The following is a 27,273-nucleotide window of genomic DNA, read 5'->3' on the forward strand; positions in this document are numbered from 1 at the left end:
TACTACATACATAAACAAAGTCCCATGTATAGCAAATGATCCATGAAGGTCTGTAGGTTATAACTGTTTTTATAGTAGCCTTTAGTTACTGAATCAGATAATTTTAAAATGGAAGTTTGTAGTCAGTTTCTTTCAATATTTGTAGCCAGTTTCTTCTAATATTTCTCATCTTTAAATTCAACTATATGACTTTTTTTTTTTTTTTTTTGAGCCAGAGTCTCGCTCTGTCACCCAGGCTGGAGTGCAGTGGTGCGACCTCGGCTCACCACAACTTCCGCCTCCCAGGTTCAAGCGATTCTCCTGCCTCGGTCTCCCAAGCAGCTGGGAGGCAATTGAGCGCAATTGAACCAGCTTGCTTAAGATAAAGGAAATAATTTAAGGCTGGATGCAATGGCTTACCACCATGCCAGGCTAATTTTTGTATTTTTAGTAGAGACAGGGTTTCACCATATTGGTCAGGCTGGTCTCGAACTCCTGACCTCAGGTGATCCACCCACCTCGGCTTCCCAAAGTGCTGGGATTGCAGGTGTGAGCCACTGTGCCCGGCCGTCAACTATATGACTTTGCAATTGTGTGAATGACTCTCTGGCCCTCTAAAGATAATTTGTCTAGCCCTAAGTAAACCAAGTCTCCAGGCAGCTGCTGAAGAGCCACCACAAGGTGAACAAAACAATACTCCAACCACCTCAGCCTTCTGAGTAGCTGAGTAGCTAGAACTACAGGCACATGCCACCACTCCCTGAACCCAGGAGTTTGAGGCTGCAGTGAGCTATGATCGCATCACTGCACTCCAGCCTGGGTGACAGAGTGAGATCCTGTCTCAAAAAAAAGAAAAAAAAAAAAATCACAGGCCGGGCGCAGTGGCTCACGCTTGTAATCCCAGCACTTTGGGAGGCCGAGGCGGGCGGATCACGAGGTCAGGAGATCGAGACCACGGTGAAACCCCATCTCTACTAAAAAATACAAAAAATTAGCCGGGCATGGAGGCGGGCGCCTGTAGTCTCAGCTACTCGGAGAGGCTGAGGCAGGAGAATGGCGTGAACCCGGGAGGCAGAGCTTGCAGTGAGCTGAGATTGCGCCACTGCACTCCAGCCTGGGCGACAGAGCGAGACTCCGTCTCAAAAAAAAAAAAAAAAAAAAATCACAAAGCAATAGCTTGGCAGACCATCTAACTTATGTCAGGATGAGGCTAACTTTACTTCTTAAAAGACTTCTGGGTCTTACCCTTCTTACCCTTTAAACTGATTTGAAGGAGAGGAAAATGTCTGTTGTGACCATTTTCTTGAAGCATTGCTAACCATTTGTCTGTTTATTTAATTCCATTTCTAGGGCTACACTGGGAATAGATGTGACATCTGGGAGAGTTTCCAGTGAAGGAGGGAAAGAAGTCTTTAGGGTTGAAGTACAGTCGGTAACCTGTATAAGGAGAAACCTCTGCAAACTATTGTTGGCGCTAAACATGTTTGACTTGGGCAATTGAGGACATGAATCTGTGTATAAGAGTATCATCTTCTGTTTCTTAGTGTGTGGCTGGAGAACTGTGTAGGCTTCATTACAGGATTTCCCAGGTAGTGATAGTAAGTGATAACGAAGCAGCCATCCCTGCAGTATAGATACTCTATCACTGGGAGACAGTAGATTGACTGAACCCAAATAGTGTGTAGCAAAGTCAAGATTCCTCCTCCAGGGAGGGACCCAACCTTTCTGAAGGACAGATGTCTACAAAGTTCTCTTCTTGTTTTTTCAGCTTGCTTAAGATAAAGGAAAGAATTTAAGGCTGGGTGCGATGGCTCACACCTCTAATCCCAACACTTTGGGAGGCCGAGGTGGGAGGATCATTTGAGTCCAGGAGTTCAAGACCAGTCTGGGCAATATACCAAGACTCCATCTCTACAAAAAAAATCTTAAAAATTAGCCAGGCAGGCTGGGCGCGGTGGCTCACACCTGTAATCCCAGCACTTTGGGAGGCTGAGGCGGGCGGATCAGGAGATCAAGACCATCCTGGCTAACACGGTGAAACTCCGTCTGCACTAAAAAATAGAAAAAATTAGCTGAGCGTGGTGGCGGGCATCTGTAGCCCCAGCTACCCAGGAGGCTGAGGCAGGAGAATGGCGTGAACCCAGGAGGTGGAGCTTGCAGTAAGCCGAGATCATGCCACTGCACTCCAGCCTGGGTGACAAAGTGAGACTCCATCTCAAAAAAAAAAAAAAAAAAAAAAAAATTAGCTGGGCATATGCCCGTATTCCTAGTTACTTGGGAGGCAGAGGTGAGAAGATTGCTTGAGCCCATAAGTTCAAGGTTGCAGTGAGCTATGATTGTGCCACTGCACCCCAGCCTGGGTGACAGAGCAGGACTCCATCTCAAAAAAAAAAAATATATATATATATATATATAGGATTTTATAGATTCTGTAACCATTTAAGCTTTGTCTGATTTTACTTCTTTTTGAAGGGAGAGTAGCTTGAAGTTGGTGACAGTGTTGTGGGTTTGTGGTAGCTGTGAAAGTTTTTCCTTGGGAAAGGAGAATACTCCTTTCTAGTAGTCAGTGGAGCTTTATAATTTTCTTCTTTCTGGAGAGAATCTAATGGGTGAAGTGATTGAGCCAGAAATGTGAGCAAATTTCTGTAGGGAACAAGGGGAGAAAATAAAGTGTCAAGAGGGCTCATGCTACTTTAGAACTGAATCCTGGTGAATCTCAAAATAATTATGCTGAGTAAAAGAGTCCAGACAGTGTATGAGTGATTCCATTTATATAAAATTCTAGAAAATACAGACTAATCTGTAGTGACAGAACAGATCAGTAGTTGGCTGGGGGTAGTGTGAAGGGAGGAAGAGATTACAAAGGGACAAGAGGAACCTTTGGGGCATGATGAATGTGCTCACTGTTTTGATTGGGGTGATGGTTTCACAGGTGAATGCATGTGTCATAATATAAAATTATACATTTTAAATACATGCATTTTATGTCAATTTTACCTCAATAAAGGTTTTTTTTTTTTTTTTAATAAATGAACCCAGGGACAGCATTTATTAAATAACTCTTTTCTGGGTTATAGGAAGGCTGCTGGAAAAAATGTACCCGGGTGAAATACAAGTCTTGTGTATTTGTTAAGTATGGATACATACCTCCTGCTTAATGCATTTGATGTTTCTTTAGGAGTCCATAGAGGCCACTGTATTCTATTGAAGAACATGTCTAACAGTAACACTACTCAAGAGACCCTGGAAATAATGAAAGAATCAGAAAAAAAACTGGTGGAAGAATCTGTAAACAAAAACAAGTTTATGTCTAAGACTCCAAGTAAGGAAGAAATTGAGAAAGAATGTGAAGATACCAGTTTGCGTCAGGAGACACAGGTAACGACTGGAAGTGCATTGTATGCACACTTTTTTTTTTCCTTTAGAGACAGGGTTACCCAGCTCTGTCTGTTACCCAGCCTGGAGTGCAGTGGCACAATTAGGGCTCACTGCAACCTCAAACTCCTGGGTCAAGAGATCCTCCCACCTCAGCCTCCCAAGTAGCTGGGACTACAGGCATGTGCAACCACATCCAGCTAATATAAAAAAAAAAATTTGTAGAGACACGGTCTCTCTCTATATTGCCCAGGCTGGTCTCAAACTCCTGGCCTCAAATGATTCTCCTGTCTTTGCCTCTCAAAATGCTGGGATTATAGGTGTGAGCCACTGTGCTTGGCCAACATTCTTTATACCTGAATAAAAGTGGAAATGTGTAAGAATCAGTCACTTTTAGAAACACTTGATTCTCTTTAAAAACTCCAGCTTCAACTCTCAAAAGAAATCTTCCCTTATTGTCATATAGTCCACAATGAAGTCTAAAAAGGACAGAGTAAAATCCCCAATCTATTTGGGCCTGAGTTCACTGGTTCTTGCTGCATTTTGACTTTTTTTATTACCAAAAAATAAACTGTACACAAATACATATTTAATAAGTCATAAAATGACTCATACAATAAATTCTTAAAACTTGAGCTTCCTGGCTTTACACACAGTGTTAAATTCATATCCTGGTTGTGTTAAAGCAGTCAGCATTTTTCTGGGTCAGAAATAGCCTCTGAGCTTGCCACTTGGTAAATGTGAGTAAAAGGAATTTTACTCTTTGTTTGCCTTGTTGTTTTTCATCCAAATTCATACTATAGTACAGAAATGATAGTAGTAGATAGTTAGCCAAACTTCCTCACGGGGTTCTTCTTTGGTTTCTGCCTGGCCAGCCCAAACTCTGAGCCTCCTCTCATCTACCTGTTAGAGCCCTTATTCTGTGGTCACTGCTGGTTTCTTCTGTTACCCAAGCCCAACAAATCCTTTCCTTCATGCCCAGGGGTGAAAACTGGTTTTATTATAAGTCAAGAGACAGACAATTAACACTAGCAAGAAGTTAGATTAAAACACAGGAACAACAACATTTTAGAGGGTCTGGAAACTTGAAGCACAATTTTTCTAGACAATTCAATTCACATAAGGCTTGTCTTCTTTAAAGATTAAAACAGCAGTAATATAAAGGAACGAATTAAAATTAGACAGCTCTCTGAGATATTTTATTCTCTAGCTGCCTGCTTTTCTACTGTTTTTCGTCTTACAATTCATCAGTCTCTGCCCTGGCTGTTTTTCTTTCCATTATTACATGTGACTTGTCATTCTCTGCCCATTCTTCCAGAGCTTGTGGAGACAATCTGCCACTGTTCCAGCTGTACTTCCAGCCTCCACTGATACAAATAATGAATTTTAAATATTCAGGACAGATAAGTGATGAATGTTTCATTATGTGCTGTCATGTTACATGAAAGATAATAATTAAATGAACTTTTGGGTCTAAGTTATTCTATTCTTAGGAGACAATTATAAATGGTGTTCTGAATTCCTGTTTTATGTACTTCTTGAAGCTAGGCAGAAAAAAAGGGACATCTATAGTGTTTTTTTTTTTTTTTTTTTTTTTTGAGGCTGAATTTCACTCTTGTTGCACAAGCTGGAGTGCAATGGCACAATCTTGGCTCACTGCAACCTCTGCCTCCCAGGTTCAAGCAATTCTCCTGCCTCAGCCTCCCGAGTAGTTGGGATTACAGGCGCCCACCACCACACCTGGCTAATTTTTTGTATTTTTAGTAGAGGTGGGGTTTCACCATGTTGGCCAGGCTGGTCTTGAACTCCTGACCTCAGGTGATCTGCCCGCCTTGGCCTCCCTAAGTGCTGGGATTGCAGGTATGAGCTACCGCACCTGGCCCCATCTATAGGTTTTATATGCTTTATGGACACTCGCTTAGTTTAAAAATGTCTTCAGGCCTGGTGCAGTGGCTCATGCCTATAATCCCATCACTTTGGGAGGCCAAGGTGAGCGGATCACTTGAGGTTAGGAGTTCAAGATCAGCCTGGCCAACATGGTGAAACCCTGTCTCTACTAAAAATACAAAAAATTAGCGGGCGTGGTGGCGTGTGCCTGTAGTCCCAGCTACTTGGGAGGCTGAGGCAGGAGAATTGCTTGAACCCAGGAGGCAGAGGTTGCAGTGAGTCAAGATCACCCCACTGCACTCCAGCCTGGGTGACAGAGCGAGACTCCAAGACTCCAACTCAAAAAAAAAAGAAAAAGTCTTCACCTGGAAATACAAATACAATGTCTCAGGGTTTGGAAGGGGACCTGCCTCCTCTCTGGCTTGACTCCTTTTGCTGCTGGTAGAGCAGGTGGAGCTGCTGCTGCCATCTACTGGAGCTCTTGTTCCTTTTGCAAAGTATTCAGTCTGGTCAGCCTCCCTGGATCCTATGGAGCAGTACCTTAAGAAGCACTCTACTCTCTATCCATTTCCCAACATACCATTTACACCTTCATCAGCACTAAAAATTCTGCTGCTGAGCCGGGCATGTGGCGCGTCCCTGTAATCCCAGCTACTTGGGAGGCTAAAGCAGGAGAATTGCTTGAACCTGGGAGGCAGAGGTTGCGGTGAGTCAAGATTGTACCACTGCACTCCAGCCTGGGCGACAGAGTGAGACCCTGTCTCAAAAAAAAAAAAAAAAAAAGAGCATGGCTGGGTGCAATGGCTCATGCCTATAATCCCAGCACTTTGGGAGGCCCAGGCAGGTGGATCACTTGAGGTCAGGAGTTAGAGACCAGCCTGGCCAACATGGCAAAACCCCGTCTCTACTAAAAATACAAAAATTAACTGGGCCTGGTGGCGCATGCCTGTAATCCCAGCTACTCAGGAAGATGAGGCAGGAGAATCACTTGAACCCCTGGGAGGTGGAGGTTGCAGTAGCCCAAAATTGCACCACTGCACTCCGGCCTGGGTGACAGTGAGACCCCGTCTCAAAAAAAAAAAAAAAAAAAAAAAACCCCAAAAAACAGCATTTCTGCTTCTCCAGGTTTTACAGGTTTTACACCCTGGAAGTCTCCCCAAGAATCCAAGTGGTCCTTTCAAAAAAGTCCCTGTTATGAATTGGAGCTGAAAAGTTTGGGGAAAAGGGACATTCATTACATATAATGTGTGAGATATATCCTTGGGATCAGCAAGTGAAACTCAGAACATCTTTTGCATGGAAACAATGCTAGAAAATGCAGGTTCTGAGATTCTGTTTAGAATGGGCAAGTCCTCAACACATACTGAATTTAGGTGTGTCCTTTTTTTTGTTTTGAGATGGAGTCTCACTCTGTCACCCAGGCTGGAGCGCAGTGGCGCGATCTTGGCTCACTGTAACGTCTGCCTGCCAGGTTCAAGTGATTCTCCTGCCTCGGCCTCCCAAGTAGCTGGGACTACAGGTGCGTGCCACCATGCCTGGCTAATTTTTGTATTTTTAGTAGAGACAGGGTTTCACCATGTTGGCCAGGCTGGTCTCAATGTCCTGACATCAGGTGATCCACCCACCTCAGCCTCCCAAAGTGCTGGGATTATAGGTGTGAGCCGCCATGCCCAACCAAGAATGTCCTTTAGCCAACTTGGAGGCCGGGCGTGGTGGCTCACGCCTGTAATCCCAGCACTTTGGGAGGCCAAGGTGAGTGGATCATGAGGTCAAGAGATCGAGCCCATCCTGGCCAACATGGTGAAATCCCATCTCTACTAAAAATACAAGAAAGTTAGCTGGGTGTGGTGACGCGTGCCTGTAGTCCCAGCTACTCGGGAGGCTGAGGCAGGAGAATCGCTTGAACCCAGGAGGTGGAGGTTGCAGTGAGCCGAGATGACACCACTGCACTCCAGCCTGGCAACAGAGTGAGACTCCATCTCAAAAAAAAAAAAAATAGCCAACTTGGTAAGGCCTCTTAGTTGGGCTTTCTGCCTTTAAACTTGTAATCCCTTTTGATAAATGTACCATATTGTTTTAGAAAGGTGGTTGTGAAATAAAGAACTGCGTGTGTTAACCCTCTTCAAACATTCTGTGTGTCTTACTGCCTTAAGCCAAGTCCAATATTTCTCAGCATGTTATATTGTGACCTAGTCTCTTGCCTGTCAGCCATCACCTCTGACATCCAGTGCATCAGCATTATCTGATTCCTTGGTCCCTGTTATAAATAGGAGCTGAAAATTTGGGGAAAGCATGCTTTTGTACATGCTTTCTCTGCCCGGAATGCCCTTCATTCCTTAATATTCTTATCCTGACCTCCTCCAACTCCCACCCCTACCAACATCTGTCTAATGCCTATTTATCCTTCAAAACTCAATCCAGATGATGTCTTTCTCTAGGAAGCCTTTGAAAACCTTATTCACCTATTGCAGGTCTATATAGTATAATTCTTTGATTAATGTCATCCTTACAGAACTATAAGCACTACGAGGCCCAGGATTAGGTCAATTTTGGCTCACCATTGTATCTCTAAGGCCAACACAGTGCCTTGCACATAGCAGGCACTCAATATCTGTAAAGGTATGAATCTATGGGTTGCTAGGTCTGAGTCAGATGCTTCTGCTGTGTGCTGTAGCACTCCATGAGTACCTCTCTAGTACACTTAATGTACTGTATTGTAATTGTCTGTTTGTCTGTCTTCTCCAACAGGATTATGAGTTCCTTTTTGACAAGGTTTGTGCCTTTTATCTCCATATCCTCCAGTAGCTAGCATGATAACATGGTGTATATTAGGCTTTTAATATATGTTTGGCTGTTAAAACTATCCATTCTGGGAAATAAGCAGATTCATTCATATATTGTTGGTAAGAGCCTAAATTGGTACAACCACTTTGAGGGGCAATTTAGGAATACTTTATAAAAAACTTTTAAATGGACTACAGATATACTATATTTATATATATTCAATGATATGGTCATTATTTATACTAACAAAAGGTCAGAAACATCCTAAATGGTGAAACAGAGACTGGTAAAATAAGTTATGGTATAGGTACACAGTGGAATACTATGTAGCCATTTAAAATGGGGTAGATCTTCTATAGAATGATACTCATGAAAAAAGTTTAAAAGCAAAGTTCACAGTAGTATGTATAATATGTTTATTTTTATTTTTATTTTTTTGAAACAGAGCCTTGCTCTGTTGCTCAGGCTGGAGTGCAGTGTCGCAGTCTCAGCTCACTGCAACTTCCACCTCCCAAGTTCAAGCAATTCTCCTGCCTTAGCTTCCCAAGTAGCTGGGATTACGGGTGCCCACCACCACGCCTGGCTAATTTTGGTATTTTTTAGTAGAGACAGGGTTTTGCCATGTTGGCCAGGCTGGCCTTGAACTCCTGACTTCAGGTGATTGCCCACCTTGGCCTCCTAAAGTGCTGGGATTATAGGCATGAGCCACCGCCCCCAGCCAATATATTTGGTTTTTTAAAAAACCTTTGTGTACACATACACTAAGCTTATATATGCATAAAAGATACCTGGATATATCCAAAAGAACTTCAATACTGGTTGACCATTTAGGAGAGAACCAAGTATCTGGGGGACAGTTGTGAAAGGAGACTTACTGTGCTATATATACCCCCATTATGCCTTTTGAATCTTTGTGCCATGTGTTATGTATTGCCTGTTTGAAAAAGTAGTGACAAATACTGCTTCATATTTCTGGACTATGAATCTTCCCTTACTGCAACAGATCTTACCACTGAGCAGATCCACCATCATTTCTTATTCTTTCCATCCACCTTCTCAGTTCTCCATTTTGCATTGTGGCCGTGTTATTTGCTAACTAGTGAAGAAGACCAAGAAAAGAGAAATCCTCACCTACCCAAGGCCATGCTGGTACTCTGTCTCTTGTTTCCCCTCTGCTATCCTCCTGCCTCAGTTCTCTCTACGCCCCATTGGAGTTCCATTCCAAACATCTCAGAACTCCTAAGTGCCTCATCCCCATACATAACCCTACCCAACCTCTTCCCAGAAGCCCCCATTTTGACTTCTCAGATGTTTACAAATCTTATTAATTGGCTGTTCTTTCCCTCATCCCACCTTACGCCTTCATTCTTTATCTTCCTCAGTTTCTAACCTGACCCTTATCCACTCTCTTCCCCTTGCTCTGGAGGTCTTATCCCTATCTTTTATGCTCCCTTCTTTGTATCTTGATGCTCAGGGAGGGAGGCATTTGGGAAGAAGACTCTTCATTCCATTTTTGCATCTATAGAAACAGATATTTTGGGTATCTCAAGTTGGAACTATGAATGCATGTGTTGTCCTATAAAGATATTATAAGTGATGGTTAGGGGCCATATTTCATATCCATTATAGATTAAATAGGCTTTTGTGAACAGGGTTGGGGGGAAAAACACTCTTTCATGCCGTGGTAGTGACATTTCCAGAAGCATCCTAAATAGGACAGGATACCATGGTTTGTCCAAAAGTAACTTTTATCAGTCTGTGAAATAGGCCAACAAAATCAGTGTCTTCCAACTCTTTTTTTTTTTTTTTTTTAATGGTTTTTGTTGTTTGGTTTTTGAAACAGGGTCTGGCTCTTATCACCCAGGCTGGAGTGCAGTAGTGCGATCTCGGCTTACTGCAACCTCCGCTTCCCAGGCTCAAGCCATCCTCCCACCCCAGCCTCGCAGATACCTGGGACTACAGGTGCATGCCACCACACATGGCTAATTTTTTTTTTTTTTCTTTTTTTGTAGAGATGGGATTTCGCCTTGTTGCCCAGGCTGGTCTCAAACTCCTGAGCTCAAGGGATCCGCCTGCCTCGGCCTCCCAAAGTGCTGGGATTACAGGCATGAGCCACCACATATGACCATCTTCTGATTCTCTAACTTAATGGTGAATGATGATTTGACTATAGATAGCCTGTAGTCCCTTTCCTGTCACAGTTGTTAGAGTTGTAGGTTGTAGGGAGAAACCCATATCAAGTGGTCCTCATCATAGTTTGGCTGTTGTTGTAATGGTTTTTACAGTTAGTGCTTTTTCTTTATAAACATGTATTGTTTTTAACTTACATGTTGATTTTCTTCCACCTTTAATATTTTCCAATTCCCTTCTAACAGAGGCGGACATCTAACCATGGTCATGCCAGGAAAAGAGCCAAGGTGAGAGCCCTTCCTCTGTAGCTTCTTTTCTAATGTTATTAGTAATACATTTCACAAGTAGACTTGTCATGAATATCTAGTTTGTTCAAATTATGTAGGCAGAGTTTTCTTGCCTGTACTCTGTACCCCAATTGTGAACCTGCAAAAGTGTGCACACACACATGTACACATACACATACATATCTCTAATGGAAACTGTGTATGCGTACATAGGTGTATACACATTTGATGCCTGAAAGGCTACCCAGCTGGAGCCTTCCACAGAGCCTAAAAGAACTGGATACTAGTTGTGCTGAAATACCAGTTTCTCTGCTCACTCCTAGCTTCTCTAGGAGAATGGCTGCTTATATGAGTCTTTTTATTCCCCCTTCCTTTTTTTTTTTTTTCCTTGTGAGTTTTCTTTAAGATAAATCCTGCCCCACTAAGAAAAATGACTCAACATTTTTGGATATCCTAAAAATACAGGCTTTTTTTTCCCCCTAATGTTTTACTGTTTTTTTTTTTTGAGAGGGAGTTTTTTGCTCTGTTGCCCAGGCTTGAGTGCGATGGTGCAATCTTGGCTCACTGCAACCTCCGTCTTCTGGATTCAAGAGTTTCTCCTGCCTCAGCCTCCCAAGTAGCTGGGATTACAGGCGCCTGCCACCATGTCTGGCTAATTTTTGTAATTTTAGGAGAGATGAGGTTTCATCATGTTGGCCAGGCTGGTCTCAAACTCTTTTTTTTTTTTTTTTTGAGATGGAGTTTCACTCTTGTTGCCCAGGCTGGAGTGCAATGGCCCGATCTCGGCTCACTGCCTGATCTCAGCTCACTGCAACTTCTGCCTCCCAGGTTCAAGTGATTCTCCTGCCTCAGCCTCCCAAGTAGCTGAGATTGCAGGCATGCATCACCACTCCCGGGTAATTTTGTATTTTTAGTAGAGACGGGGTTTCACCATGTTGGTCAGGCTGGTCTTGAACTCCTGACCTCAAGTGATCCACCCACCTTGGCCTCCCAAAGTACTGGGATTACAGGCATGAGCCACCGTGCCCGGCTTCGAACTCTTGACCTCAGGTGATCCACCCGTCTCAGCCCCACAAAGTGCTAGGATTACAGGCGTGAGCCACCATGCCTGGCCATTTTTTCTTTTTTTTTTTTTTGAGATGGAGTCTTACTCTGTAGCCGGAGTGCGGTGGTGTGATCTCGGCTCACTGCAACCTCTGCCTTCCGTGTTCAAGTGATTCTCATGCCTCAGCCTCCCAAGCAGCTGAGCTTACAGGCACACACTACTATGCCAGGCTAATTTTTGTGTTTTTAGTAGAGATGGGATTTTGCCATGTCACGCAGGCAGTTCTCGAACTCCTGGGCTCAAGCGATCCACCTGTCTTGGCTTCCCAAAGTGCCGGGATTACAGACATGAGCCACCAGGGGCAGGAAGAAGATTTTGCTTTTAATCATTATATGATAAAATTACCACATCACAGATTATTTTAAGCAGTTATCAGGGAAGACTACATGTGTTAGTGTGTGATAGGTTTTTAATTTAGCTGGGAAGCAGTAAAGTATTAAATTTTTCTTGCATTGGGAAGAATTGCCACCAAAAGTAATAATTAAGGTTGGCCACCCTGTTCCTCCAAAAAAATAATGATAGAATTTGGAGAGTGGCTCAGCCACTATGTGGCTTGAGTTTGAAGAAGGCCAAGAACTATGATAAATTGGCTCTGTGGCTTGCCTTACATGGCTTGATCCATAGTGACGGGCTTGATGTTAAAGTTCAAAACAAAGGTTACTTACTGCTACTTTAGTTCCTCTCAAATTTTTTGGGATAAGTAAGACAGCTATTATCTCCATCTTACAGATGAGGAAACTTAGGCTATAGGGATTGAGTGGCTTAACAAAGTACATTCAGTAGCAAGTGGCAGAATTAGGCATGAAGTTAATTCCTCAGGCTCACAAGTTCTTTCTGCTATACTGCGCTACTTAGAGCATACCTGTCATGTTTTGTACTTTGGTATTTACTGTAATCCTTGGTTTTATTGTATTGAGTCTCAGTAAATGTTTATAGGTAGATTTCTAATGAGTCACCCTATAGTTTTTAGCTTTGGGTGGGTCCCTAGGAGAGAAATGATTTGCATAGTGGATTTCTGATATTTTTGGGATTCACCAGCTAGCAGAAGTAAAGTGGGCAGATTAGGTATTATTGCATTAAATCCCAAATGTTAATAAAGTTTTATCTGTCTCTTTTTTTTTTAATTTTTTGTTTTTTGGTTTTTTTGAGATAGGGTCTCACTCTGTTGCCCAGGTTGGAGTGCAGTGGCATGATCACAGCTCACTGTAGCCCTAACCTCCTAGGCTCAAGCAGTTCTCCCGCCTCAGCCTCCCGAGTAGCTGGGACCACAGTCATGTGCCACCATGGCCACCTAATTTTTTAAAAATTTTTTTGTAGAAATAGGGTCTCACTATGTTGCCCAGACTGTGACCTCCTGGCCTCAAGTGATCCTCCTACCTCGGCTTCCCAAAATGCCGAGTTTACAGGTGTGAGCCACCATGCTTGGCCTGTCTTTCTCTTACTCTTTTCTTAGACACTTCTTTCCATACCCTTGGCATCTCAGGTTTAGAGTCATTTAGCATTTATTGTCTACTGTATGCTAAGCACTATTTAATGATATGTATATTTACATACTGTATATTATCTAATTCTCACAACAGGTTTTTAGGTAATTTTAGGTATTTATCGCCATTTTCCTGAGGAAAAACAGAGACCTGGAGAGGTCAGGTAATTTGCTCAGGGTCTCATAGCTTGTAAGTACAAAACCAGGAGTTGAAGCTAGGACTTTTGGCTCTCAGCCCCATTGTCTTTCTACTATGCTATGTTGCTGTGTGTTTGCATAAAGTTCTGAGACTGAAATTAGAGTACGGGGCTGAAGAGAGAAGAGGGCTGAGTGAAATGGTTTCCTACCATCTGTCCACGTAGCCAGTTTGTACATGTCTACTGCTGTAAGCAAGAGAAGTATCTTTCAAGTGAATCAGGAACTGATGAGTAGGACCCGTTTGAAAAAAACCCCTGTTTAATGGAAACAGCAACTAACAGAGCCAAAAAGGACACTTTTCATTCAGCCAAAAGCTTTCTGAATGTTCACCAAGGGAAGAAATATATAAGATACATAAAAAAAAATTGAAAATTGTTTTTTTCAGTCTAATTCCAAGCTAAAGTTGGTGCGCAGCCTGGCAGTGTGTGAGGAGTCCTCCACCCCATTTGCTGATGGGCCATTAGAAACCCAGGTAGGTCATTTGAAGGAGTAAGTGTAGCTTTTGCGCTTGGCAGTTGTTTGGTAAGATGTAGTATGGCAGTCACAGCAACATCAGACTTGAAAATCAGGGTAGACGGTACTTCAGAACAAAAGCTGTTGTATTAAAACAGGGCATGGTCTCTCCTCCCAGCTGTGGGTTCCAGTGGCAGTGGCAGTGCTGACAGACCTGCGCCAGAGAGGAGGGGGACCCTAAAAAAGAAAAAAGAAAAAAACCCCAGCATAGTGAGAGCATGAAGTATAGGTCTTCATGTCTTGACCACCTAGGATGATGCAGACAAGAAGATCCCAGGGCTAGATCTTATTTTCTTATGTGTATCCTCCCCCTCTGGTGGTTAGAACCATTCCCATTCAATACCTATGCCAAGAACAGCCTGTGTAATTTGAGCTCTCCATAAAGTAGGCTGTGCTTGCTGGCAGAAAAAGCTGTGTCTCTACCCTCTTGACAGAACAAAACTAAAACAGTTTAATTAGTAAAATAACACTATAAGAGAGAGCTGCCTCCCCAAGATTCACCTTCTTTGAGATTCCAAGGGAGCTGCAAAAAAGTTAAAATCCTTTTCCCCCTTTGATTATCCTTTTTCCCCTTAAGGATATAATTCAATTGCACATCAGTTGCCCTTCTGACAAGGAGGAAGAAAAGTCCACAAAAGATGTCTCTGAAAAGGAAGACAAGGACAAAAACAAAGAAAAGATCCCAAGGAAGATGCTGTCCAGAGGTAAGGAGTTTTTCCCATCTCTCATCTGTTCTAGGGCAGTGCCCTTTTCTTTTATCCTGAAGCCTGGCACCTGCTAGCCTTACTGGCCCATCAATTTGTAGTGTTCTGCTAACTTGGTTGCTTGAGGAGATGCCTAACAAGGTTACTTTCTTTGCCTCTTTAACTGAACCTGCCTTAGGAGCTCACATGCCACAGACAGCTACTCCATCCGCATTGGCATTATCCATAGGAGGACGATGTAGTCAATTCTGATTTTACTTATGCTCTGGAATAATGGTGACATTGATAATCATTGGTAGCAAATCCTCCAGATGCCATTTATATTTTGGTTTGGGGACGGCTAGGGTGATATTTATTTATTTATTTTTATTTTTATTTTTATTTTTTTGAGACGGAGTCTCCCTCTGTGGCCCAGGCTGGAGTGCAGTGGCACGATCTTGGCTCACTGCAAGCTTTGCCTCCCGAGTTCAAGCGATTTTCTTGCCTTAGCCTCCTGAGTAGCTGGGACTACAGGCAAATGCCACCACACCTGGCTAATTTTTGTATTTTTGTAGCAATATTTAGTTTCACTATGTTGACCAGGCTGGTCTCGAACTTCTAACCTCAGGTGATCTACCCGCCTCGACCTCCCAAAGTGCTGGGATTACAGATGTGAGCCACTGCGCCTGGCCTGGTTTTTTTTTTTTTTAAATAATGCAGATTTGCCTCTAATTATTAGACTGTCTTTGCCTTTAAACTCTTGTACTGGTAGCAAAAAGACATAGTCCATAAAAATGATAATTGATAAGAAAAGGCAAACAGGATTAAAAAATAATATTTGGGCATATTTACTGAGATTCTGGAAAATTCAGCCCTGACTGCCCTTACCTGGAATTTATTTTCTTTAATAAAACCTGCTATATTTTGATCAGGACATTCAGTAAATACCTGTTGATGATAGATGGCTTTTCAGTGTAATATTGATGTAATACTATGGCCCAGATTCTTTCTTCTGTCATTCTGATGGGGAATTTTGGGATCTAGCACATCAAGTTCATTCTGGGTTTTACGTTAAAACCCTGGAAGTTTGATTTTGCTTTCCTATTCTTTTTTCTCCTGGTTAGGTTGTGGACTTCTGCTTAGGATTAGATAGCATGCAAAGCAGTTTCATTTATTTTAATTTCTTTTGTTGTGGTGGTTCTAGACTCCAGCCAGGAATATACGGACTCCACTGGAATAGACCTACATGAATTTCTTGTAAATACACTGAAAAAGAACCCAAGGTAATAACATGATGGGTATAAGAGGAAAAGGGGTTAGGGGATAGCAAGATTCCAAGAGGCCAAACGGCTTGCCAGAATTTTTCCATTCTTAGAATCTAGGATGCTCATCTCCCTGTCCCCCTGGTGTTTGTCAGGTATAGTTTTATATTCTGTGAGGGATTCAAAATACTCTCACATTGAGGTTTCTGTTTTCAGAAGAATTGGGAAAAATTCTGTGAAAGAAGAATGTAGAAACAAAGAAATATGAAGTCTTGGGAGTATACTGATTAAAAAGCACACATTGGGAGTGATAGTAAGAGGAACTAAAATAAAAAGCATAGAAGGAAAAAATAATTGATTTGTACATAAGCTAAATTATAATTCCTTTAAAATTCTGTATATAACAAGATGGAATATAGAGTGACGATTAGATTTATAACGTGTTTATATGAATATGTTGCTAACAGTGAGATTTCTGATATGGTATAACAAAGTATATGATTGGAGGACCTGAAAAATGTATACTTGGGTTGTTTTTCTTTTTAAAAATATTGTAAAATAGTCAAGTGAAGCTTAGCAGCATTATGGTTCATTACTGGGTTTGGATATATACCTTTTTCAGCTTCTGTAATGAGCAAGTTGTGTTTTCAATCCCTGCTTTCAATGTCTATGGGAGGGCTGCTTTTTGTTTTGTTTTGTTTTGTTTTAATCTTTTTTAAACAGGGACAGAATGATGCTGCTAAAATTAGAACAGGAGATTCTGGAATTTATTAATGACAACAAGTAAGTTACTTGCATGAAATACATAATTAGAGGTGGGAGGGGGCACTGGAAATAAATTTAGGTACAATTTTAGGAGATGTTCCCCTTGAAGTGTGATTTTTGAAAACATACTGAAGTTTTTAAGTTATTATGTAGATTTGAGTTGAAAAATAATTTATATCTTTTCAGTAGCTTGCCCTTGTCCCAGATTTTACTATTCTTAAATGTCTTCCTTTTTCTTTGTTAAACATCATCTAGGTGGGTGGGACCTAGGGCTTAATAAGTAGTCTTTTTTTTGAGACAGTCTTTCTTTGTCGCCTAGGCTGGAGCACCGTGGTACAGTCTTAACTCACTGCAATTCTGCCTCCTGGGTTCAAGTGATTCTTGTGCCTCAGCCATTGAGTAGCTGGGATGACAGGCACATGCCTAGCTAATTTTTGTATTTTTTGTAGAGACGGGGTTTCGCCATGTTGACCAGGTTGGTCTTGAACTCCTGAACTCAATTGATCCGCCCGCCTTGGCCTCCCAAAGTGCTGGGATTACGGGCATGAGCCACTGCACCCAGCAATGAGTAGTCTTAATGAGGAAAGTAGGTCATAGTAATCTGCAGAATACTGTAGATAAAGAAACTGAGAAAAACCTGTTTGGTTCCCATTTAGTAAATATCTATATTCCTTATAATATGTCTATTTCTCCTAAGAAACTTTCCACTTTAGACACTTGTAAGAAAAATTAAAATTGGTTGTTATTGCAGTTGTTTGTCTTATTTCACTTTTTTTCCCCGGGTTTCCCTTCAGTAATCAGTTCAAGAAGTTCCCTCAGATGACCTCATATCACCGGATGCTATTACACCGGGTAGCTGCCTATTTTGGGATGGACCACAATGTTGATCAAACTGGGAAAGCTGTCATCATCAACAAAACTAGTAACACAAGAATGTAAGGGAGGAAACCATGGTTTGGGAAGACTTCCCTGGGATAACCTGCTGGGTTGGAAGAGGAAGGTGTAGGATCAGGATGTCTCTTGGAGATGGCCAGGCGTGGTGGCTCACGCCTGTAATCCCAGCACTTTGGGAGGCCAAGATGGGAAGACTGCTTGAAGCCAGGAGTTCGAGACCAGCCTGGTCAACACAGCAAGATCCCATCTCTATTACTTTAAAAAAAAAAAAGTGTAAAAATGGCCAGGCGCAGTGGCTCATGCCTGTAATCCTAGCACTTTGGGAGGCTGAGGCGGGTGGATCATGAGGTCAGGAGTTCAAGACCAGCCTGGCCAAGATGGTGAAACCCCATCTCTACTAAAAATACAAAAATTGGCCGGGCGCGGTGGCAGGCGCCTGTAATCCCAGCTACTCGGGAGGAGAATCATTTGAACCCCGGTGGCAGAGGTTGGGGTGAGCTGAGATCACGCCATGCACTCCAGCTTGAGCGATAGAGTGAGACTCCATCTCAAAAAACAAACAAACAAAAAAATTTTTTAAAGTATTTTTCAGGGAAGGGGATTGGGGTTGGGGTTGGTTATATAATTAATTCCTACTCTTTCTGAGCCTTGGAGATAGATTCTAGAGAGACTGATGTTTCATGAAGTCTGGCCCTAGCCTCTCTTCACTTCACTGATAGGACAGATATAACTATGGAGGAAGAGAAGTTATAGATGTATAAAGAACAGACCCTGAAGATTTCATTAAAACCTGCATGTGACTTTTTGGATTCCTTACTCCAGAAATTCCCTGAGTGTGAGTTGTGTAATTTAGGAGAGCTGTACCTAATAGGTCTGCTTCCTAACAAAAGGGTCTTTGTCCTCCTTTCCTTTCACATTTCTCTCCAAATCTCAGCCCTGAACAGAGGTTCTCAGAACATATAAAGGATGAGAAGAATACAGAATTTCAACAGAGGTTCATTCTCAAGAGAGATGATGCCAGTATGGACCGAGATGATAACCAGGTGAAGAATGGAAAGGGGTGGGCCTATATAGAGAGGTTGCATTAAGAGAAACTGGGAAGGGAGAAGAATTTTTGTGGGATGGAGAAAACTCAAACTATCTTAGTACGGAGAAATGTATTGAGCTATACTGAGTTGGCTTTCGCTTAATGTCGAGAACTGTTTATTTGTTGAACTGGATGCCACCCTCTTAGCCCTAGAGAGACATGGTGCTGAGGTTTGCTAGGTGATCTCATTTGGCCTGGAACTCCTTGGGTCTGCCACTGACTTCTAACACCACATCATTTAGAATAAAGCAAGGTTGATCCCTGCCTCAGCCTTGATCCAACTGTTGGTTTCATTCTTTTTTTTCTTTAATAGTTAGGGATTTCTTTGGGAACCACAAATAGCTACCTTGTCCCACTTCAACTCTTATCCTAGCTTAGGGCTAGCCTTGAACTGGCAAAGTTGCGATCTAATTTACCCAATTATAAAGGTGTTTCTGATCCCTTTCTGCAAACTCCTTAATCTTTTTCCAACTCCTTCCACCAAGGTGAGTGAGTTAATTTGACATTTGATGCTGGGAACCTCAGATAGATCACTCTGTGATCCACTGCTGTGGGAATAAGAAGGGAACAGCCTATCCTATCCCTTTAAATGGACCTGGCTATTGCTTTGATCTGAAGCCTACCCTTTAGATAGTAAGTGATTATTTGGGGGTTAGCTAAGAAGAAGGTTTAGATCCAGCCTGCCTCTGCTTGGCCTCCAAAAGGGATTCGATTTGAAGAGCGTGGTTGAGTAGAGCCTACATGAATCTTGCTAATTAATAACTATAATAATATCTTACCTCTAGTGTCAAAATTAGTTTTCTTGGGATATTGTATGGTCTTGAGACCAGGACCTTTCCTGCTTGCTACTTGAGTATTTGAGGGAGTCCTTTTGAGAAAAGTGCCATTATCTATTGTGGACAAACACGCTGGGACTGATTGAAAACAAAGAAACATACAAAAAGACAAAATTTAAAAAACGAGAAAGAGCCTTTCCATCCTGATGCCCTTCTCCATTTTCCCAAACCCTTTTTCTGTGGATCAGGAATTATTCAGACCTAGAGGCACACTGGGGCAAAGTGGAGTCTGTCCCTATTGTGAACTTTTCATCTCTCAGCTTCAGGCTTGATCCAATAGGGTTGTTTCTGTGTACTTACTGTCTGTGATGTTAATAATAAGCATAATAATTGCTATCTTATTGAGTGTTTTCCCTGAACTAGGCTGTGTTCTAAACACATTTTATGCATTATCTCTTTTAATCCTCTTCACAACCCAATGCGGATGGGGGTTATTATCCCCACTTTACATATAAGAAAACTGAGGCTAAGAGATGTTAAGTTACTTGTCTAAAGTTATATTACTGGGAGGTGGCAGAGCTGAGATTCTGCCTGACCTCAAAGTCCATTATGTTCTTTCTACTTTGCCATTGGTTTACCTAGGGGCTGAGGACAATATAGCTCCTTGAGGTCCTGTGTCTTCTTGCAATGGGATTTATAAAAGGACATTTGGTAGGATTTAGGTTCTTGAAGCTAATGAGAACTAAATCTAGGCAAGGTTGATATTCTTGAAGTTATGGTTACCTCTGGAGATGGTAAAGATCAGGAAGACCAGCCTAGAGCAGCAATCTCCTTAGTTGCTTCATGTGAAGCTTTCAAAGCCTCTGGATTGGAAGTCAGAATCTTTTATAATCTGGTGATATTCATTTGATGAGTTTTCTCCCTTAGAACTCCTTGCCTTCAAGAGCAGGATGGATAAGGACACTCTATTACACCCTACCCTGGACAGTGTTCACCAATTGCAGGCCAAGAGAGGAAAGATCATGATGAGGATTTAGATGGGAGGCTACTCAGAGGTGGTGATCTCCCCAGCCATCCCTTCTGGTTACCTCACTACATTTTCTAGAGAATGTAAGGTTCTTCTCTATCCTCTATTTTCTTCTTTTCCTTGTCTATCTCTCTGTCTCTCCCCTTCCTCCACTGTACCTTACTTCTCTTCCTTTCTCTGCCCCTCTTTCTATCTGTTCTCCTTTTCTTTCTCTTTGTATTGCTCTAATCTCTTTCTTCTTTATTTCTGTAATTTGTCTCTCCCCTTCCCCACCTCCAGTTAATATAGTTAAGTTCAGGAAAAAAAATGCTTAGGCTTTGAGTTTAGCTTCGCCCTTGGGATTTCATTTCCAAGGCCCTCTTTGCTGAGCTGTGTGTGATTTGGGTCTTCAGGCCATGGCATTAGTGACTAAATAAGGAATAATGCCAGGTGCTAGTTCTATAAGCCTCCTCCTCTACGTTCAGCTCTGCTAAACACCTGTTTCTTCTCCCGTTCCAGCTTCCCTCTGTCCTTTGCTTTCCCTCTAAGGCAGTGTTGTTCCTTTTCCCAGGGCTATTTTCTCGATCCTTACTGACTGGAGGCTACCTGATTACTAGAGGGAAGCAACCCAGTCCTTATAAATAGTTGTTATTCTTGATACTGCGGGGGTGGGAGGGGTGGGGATTTGGAGAGTCCCCAGCCATCCAGAAAACCTGATCTCCCAAACTGCATGGTCAGATGTACCCAGTGAAACCTCTCCAGGACTGGAAATTTTATTCTTTTTTTTTTCCATTTTTTTGATGGCAACTATAAACTTTCCCGGTTTCTCTTCCTTGCTGGTGTGCAGTGAGCTTGCAGTACGAGGAGAACTTAACTAGCTTAATTCTGCTCATCGATCTAGATCAGAGTTCCATTGCAGGATGGAAGGAGGAGCAAGTCAATAGAAGAGAGAGAGGAGGAATATCAAAGGGTCCGAGAGAGAATATTTGCCCGAGAGGTAAGTGTAGCATCTGAGAGTTGTCAGCCCATAGCTTTTAGCTCTTAATCATTGGAACTGTGAATGGAATGAACCCTCCACAAATGTTTTTGGGTTTGTTTGTTTGTTTTATTTTAACCAACATCAGCCAACCCCAGATTTGATCTCTAAAACTAAATGTGGCTTATTGGGAAGCTGCAGATTTTTACTTATATTGTTTTCAATACATTCTGCCATATGGTATACAAAGAGAACTATAACTTGGAGTGGCTGAATTTGGTAAATTTGCCTAGACTGAAAATAGAAATGGTTTTGGCAGGGTCTGAATCTTGCCTCTAAAACCCTCCTCCTGCTTACCCTCTTTGACTCCCTCTATCCATTTTAGGCATCTTTGCTTCTAAGTGGAAGACATAGTGTTCACACAGGCTGTACATTCATCTTGTTTGACCAGCCTCATTTTTAGGATATGTTGGTGATTGTTAGAGCACAGGTCTGGCATCCATCCTCTATGAGCTCCACATTCTACATGCACAGAGAGTACCACTATTCTCTCCAGTCTCTACCTGAAAAGGAAGTCTCTTTCTTCCTATATTTCTTACCTTGCTTCCTACAACAGGACTAGCTCCTAGGGCTAAAAGCCAACATGAATCAGTTTAGGCAACGTTATTCTTAAATGTGTGGACTATATCAAATATACTTGGTACCCCTGTATCTGGTTGCCTTTGCCTACCAGATTGAAGAGAAGAATAGCAGAAATTCAGTAAAGGTTGTGGGTGTACAAGAGGGAAACAAATCTCCAGAAAATGTAGTATCCAGATATGAGCACCATCTCACAATCACATGAGTAACAAAAGAGGGAAAGCCAGTCTCCCTTCATTGTCAAAAATGGTCAGGGTTTTCTTTGTTTTTTATTTTTTTATTTTTATTTTTTTAGATAGGGTTTCGCTTTGTCACCCAGGCTGCAGTGCAATGGCACAGTCACAGCTCACTGTAGCCTCAACCTCCTGGGCTCAAACGATCCTCTTGCCTCAGCCTCCCAAGTAGCTGGGATTACAGGCACGCATTACCACGCCTGGCTAACTTTTTTATTTTTTGTAGAGATGGGGTCTCACTGTGTTGCCCAGACTGGTCTCAAACTCCTGTGCTCAAGTGATCCTTCCGCCACAGCCTCCTAAAGTGCTGGGATCATAGGCATGACCCACTGTGCCTGGCAAAAGATGGTCAGTTTTAATCAATATACTTAGATGAACACTACTCTCCTCCCATTCCCCCATTCTCCCCTTTCTCACCAAGGGGGGAAATATATATATATATATATATATATATATATATCTTTTCATCATCATCATTAGTTTAGAAAAATACTGTCTCCAACTAAAAAACTGAACAACTATGTACTTGCTCCATTGTCTCAGAGATCCTCACTGGGAACTGATACACAACAAACCTTCTGGCCCAAAGTCCAAGAAGGAATCTTCTTACCTCCTATTATGTAGACTTCCATTCTAAGTCAGAAAAGTCTGTCTTCCAAATTATTCAACCATAGCCCAAAAAGGGTTCTCTACCTTTACCTACAAACCAGTTGGGTGGAATGAGAGGAGAGATGTCATTTGTACATGGCTGTGGCCAGTGATAACCCCCTAAGTTGTGTACGGAACAGGTTGGTGGATAATAGCAGCAAGCACTGGTCGGGCACGGTGGGTCACGCCTGTAATCCCAGCACTCTGGGAGGCTGAGGCAGGCGGATCACCTGAGCTCGGGAGTTCGAGACCAACCTGGCCATCATGGAGAAACCCTATCTCTACTAAAAATACAAAATTAGCCAGGCATAGTGGCACATGCCTGTAATCCCAGCTACTCAGGGGGCTGAGGCGGGAAATCACTTGAACCCAGGAGGCAGAGGTTGCGGTGAGCCAAGATCGTGCCATTGCACTCCAGCCTGGGCAACAAGAGCAAAACTCCATCTCAAAAAAAAAAAAAAAAAAAAAAAGTAGCAAGCGCTTATATAGCACTTACTATCTTTTAGGCATTGTTCTTAATACTTGATATAGATTAACTCAGTCCTCATACTAGGCCTATGAAGTAGTTTATATTATTTTCCCCATTTTATAAATGAGGAACTAAGGCACATAAAGATTAAACAACCGCCTAAGTTAACACTGCTAGTTAGAAAAAGAGCTAAGTATTTGAATTCAGCCTGGCTCCAGAGTCTATGCTCTTAACCCCCTAATGTAAACCACCTCCCAATAGCTTGCTCTGCTCTGGGCTCTTTAGATTAAGAAGTACCAGTGACATCGTAACCTAGCTGACTATCTGTGATGTGTTCCTCTGCTTCACTTACACCTGGAAAATGACTGCCCCACTATGATAGCCATTAGCAAAGCTACAGATGTTCTGAAAACACAGACAATTTATAATAGGGTATTGGAGCTAATTATGTACAACAGCGGACTGTATCTACCTACAACCATAACAAAGGCAAAGTTAGCTCTTCTCTTTTTTTTTTTCTCCTGATTTCTAGTCTTCAAGCCTCTACTAATGTATGTATTCTTTGTTAGATCCTTGTAGATTTATCACTTTGATTTCAGCACTTCTAACTCTTGTTGTGGTAGAGGCATCAGGAATCTCAGAAAGTCTAGACAAGGAACTATGGCCAAAGCCCATCATACTCCAAAGATTCCATGTGGAGAGGAGCCTGGCTAAAGGAGCTGATTAGGGGTGGAGTTGTGGGGTTGGGTGTGGGAGCAGGAGGCAAGCCAAAAAGAAAGGAAGTGGCAAGAAGGGTGTTTGGATGGAAATGCTGCTGCTGCAGCCTTCTCTGGAGCCTGAGCTGTATATTGGAAAAGCTGCCCAGCATAGGCTCTGCTCTGCATGGAGCTCACTCTGCTCAGCAGCTGGACACTCTTGGTACCTTTTCCTAAAGCTTGGGAATCCACCACAATGCTCACTTCACTCAGCTCAGTGGCTTTGTCAGGAAATGATCCCCAAAGGGAATGTTTCAGGCTTTTAATTTTCTCATTTTTTCTAGGCCCTGAAAAGTAACTGCTTACCCAATATCCCACCCTCCTTGGGTCTCAGGTCAGAATGTCTTTCATTTTGGCCAATGTAGGAGACAGAAATGGAAAAGCCATTAAGGATGATTTCCAAAAACAAAGTTTCTTTCTCTTGTCTCCCTTTTCCCTTCCTTTGAACACACTCTTTAGGACCAAGGACATCAGTTATTATTCCCAGGTTACCAATAAATTCAGAGCTAAAAAGGAAATAATAATTAGGTTAATACTTTCCTCTTCCTCCTTTTCACACTCCTGCCTTTGTCAGCCTCTTTTTTAAAAACACCTATCCAAAGGCTAAAGCCACCAGATGCTCTTTCCCATTAAAGGTGAGAAGTCAGATTGGGTATGTGGGTGTGGGTCATCCTGTCCCTGGCCCCTCTCTCCCTGTTGGTGGGGTGAGCTTTGGTTTGAGGACCTTGGGTATTCATAGCATCATGGACATCCTTTTCAGTCATGCCATGCTGTTTTCTTATAAGTTATTTTCCGTTTTCTCCCCCTCACCTAGACTGGCCAGAACGGATATCTAAATGACATCAGGTTAGTACCACTTAGCATGTTCCCTGCTTCTCATTGAGCTTTGCCAGTGAGGTTAATATAATCCTGTAATGATGCTTTTCTTTGATGTTAACCAACAGACTCTCCAAAGAAGCCTTTTCTTCTAGCTCTCACAAGAGAAGGCAGATTTTTAGGTACCTCTGTGTGATCTATATCTCTCCTTTTTATTTTTAATTTTATTTTGTTTTGCTGTAATCTTTTCAGCAGAGTGGGTTTGCTCCATGCATGGCTGCTTGTGGAATAATTAAATTTGTGGTTTTTGCAACATTGGATATTTTTCCCCATTTAAAAAAATGGCTCCTGGTCAATGACTTTATTTTTATTGTTGCTGATTTCATTTCGAGTCCTAAATAGGTGGTGAAGGGGACCAAATAGGTGTGTCTGGGATAGGTACAGCTTCCTCCCAGAAATTTGCTGGAATGGGGCATTTTTGAAAGATTCAAACATATTTATGGTAAAGTAAAAGAATGGGTGTCTTCTGGCTAACCTTTTCTGAATCTATGGAAAAGATGTGTAGACATTATTCCTGACCCAGCATAGGAATATTTTTTCTTAAAGATATCTTTAAGAAAAAATAATACATATATATAGAGAGAGAGACACATACATGGACACCTCTATGTATGTAGTTTTCTCTTGAGGCAATGTAATGTGTAAGATGACCTCAGAAAGGACCTGGCCAGGCGCGGTGGCTCACGCCTGTAATCCCAGCACATTGGGAGGCTGAGGTGAGTGGATTACAAGGTCAGGAGTTCAAGACCAGTCTGGCCAAGATGGTGAAACCTTGTCTCTACTAAAAATACAAAAATTAGCCAGGTGTGGTGGTGGGCGCCTGTAATCCCAGCCACTCGGGAGGCTGAGGCAGAGAATTGCTTGAACCCAGGAGGCGGAGGTTGCCGTGAGCCGAGATCACGCCACTGCACTCCATCCAGCCTGAGCGACAGAGCCAGACTCTGTCTCAAAAAAAAAAAAAAAAGGACCTAAGGGACCTGTCTGCCTTAGAATGGACTTAAAGTGTGTCCTTCATATGATTGTTCACTACTTATTCTGAATGCTGGTGCAACCTGTTGTATTAACTTCCCCAGTTCCCAGTGTTCTCCATTTCTCCACAAGGCAGGTATAAGACCCTCCCTTTCATTTCAGTCTCTCAATCCTACCCCAGAGGATAATACAAGGCAGTGGTAAGAGAATAGGGTCTATTCTGTTACCAACTCATTTTAAGTATATTCTTCCCAATTTACCAATAGAAAAACTAGAAAATACCGATAACCTGAGTATTTAACACTAGAATTCAGGTCTAACCCCCTTTCCAAAGGGTTTCTCTCTTATTGACTACTACACTTGATAAGGACTGTCTGACTAACTTGTATTTGAGATCTCACTCCTAGTACTCTAGTTGTCCTTTCCCTGTTGTCCTTTCTAAAGCTAGCCAAACCTTGTGGAAATTGGGATAGTGAGATTTCCCATTCTTGGGGTAGAGGATTTTCCATCTCTCTCAAGTCTTTTTTTCTTAGGCTATCCTGCCCTGCAGTTCATCTGAAAACCCCAGGCAGAGAGGGCCTTGCATTGTTGGTGGTAGTAGAGATAGATAGAGTCCCCTGCATTAAAAACAAAAAACAAAAAATCAGGATTCCTGTTCCACAGTCTACACTTCGGGGTCATAGATCATCCCAGGATAACTGTAAGAAATAGGAGTTTTAAACCAACTCCTATGTGTGAATTAATGCACAGTGCTTTACAGTCACCAGAGTATACTTTATCTGATTCAGTTCTGTCAACATCCTAATTTGGTCAGCTGGATTACATGTAAAAAAACAAAAGCAGAGAGATTAAGTGGCTAGCCCAAGTTTACATGGCTAATAGAAGCAAAAATGGAGCTGATTCTTAGTTTAGTGTCCTCTTCACTACACCACACCAGCTCTCTACAGATGTCACCCCTTCCTCTCTTAGTAGTGTTACATTTGGAGCCCTAATCCAGATTCACTGATTAGAGTGATGCTCTTATTAGGGCTGTGGAGCATCAGACTACATCAAACTGTGCAGATAATAGCTTGAAGGATCTACTGAGCAGGTGCAGCCCTTTCCTCTCTAGACCCCCCCACCCCGAGACGGAGTTTCACTCTTGTTGCCCAGGCTGAAGTGCAATGGCATGATCTTGGCTCACCGCAACCTCCGCCTCCCAGGTTCAAGCAGTTCTCCTGCCTCAGCCTCCCGAGTAGCTAGGATTACAGGCATGCACCACCACGCCCGGCTAATTTTGTATTTTTAGTAGAGACGGAGTTTCTCCATGTTGAGGCTGGTCTCAAACTCCTGACCTCAGGTGATCCACCCACCTCAGCCTTCCAAAGTCCTTGTATTACAGGCCTGAGCCACTGCACCTGGCCCTCTCCAGACCTTTTAAGCTACGGATTTTCCAACTGAGCTTTGATTGAAGATCTAGGTCATCTAAAATGCAGCATCGTGGGCACTTAAGGG

At 42.4% G+C, this 27,273-nt stretch overlaps 1 protein-coding gene across 25 annotated transcripts in view; it reads left to right on the forward strand.

The window, feature by feature from the left end:
• R3HDM2 (R3H domain containing 2) overlaps positions 1-27,273 on the forward strand; it is a 181,842-nt gene that overhangs the window by 120,740 nt on the left and 33,829 nt on the right. For 5 of the 25 annotated variants that reach the window (XM_030822367.1, XM_030822375.1, XM_012510324.2 and 2 more), the window contains 11 exons: positions 3,158-3,357; positions 10,401-10,442; positions 13,614-13,700; positions 14,319-14,445; positions 15,629-15,707; positions 16,410-16,469; positions 17,246-17,386; positions 18,280-18,388; positions 21,116-21,211; positions 24,749-24,780; positions 24,879-24,932. In XM_030822367.1, the coding sequence (XP_030678227.1) occupies positions 3,193-3,357; positions 10,401-10,442; positions 13,614-13,700; positions 14,319-14,445; positions 15,629-15,707; positions 16,410-16,469; positions 17,246-17,386; positions 18,280-18,388; positions 21,116-21,211; positions 24,749-24,780; positions 24,879-24,932 (992 nt within the window). In that variant the 5' untranslated portion in view covers positions 3,158-3,192. The other 20 variants (XM_030822364.1, XM_030822365.1, XM_030822373.1 and 17 more) reach the window with 9 other exon arrangements.

Source organism: Nomascus leucogenys, chromosome 11 (genome assembly GCF_006542625.1).
Source record: "Nomascus leucogenys isolate Asia chromosome 11, Asia_NLE_v1, whole genome shotgun sequence".
Lineage (NCBI taxonomy): Eukaryota > Metazoa > Chordata > Mammalia > Primates > Hylobatidae > Nomascus > Nomascus leucogenys.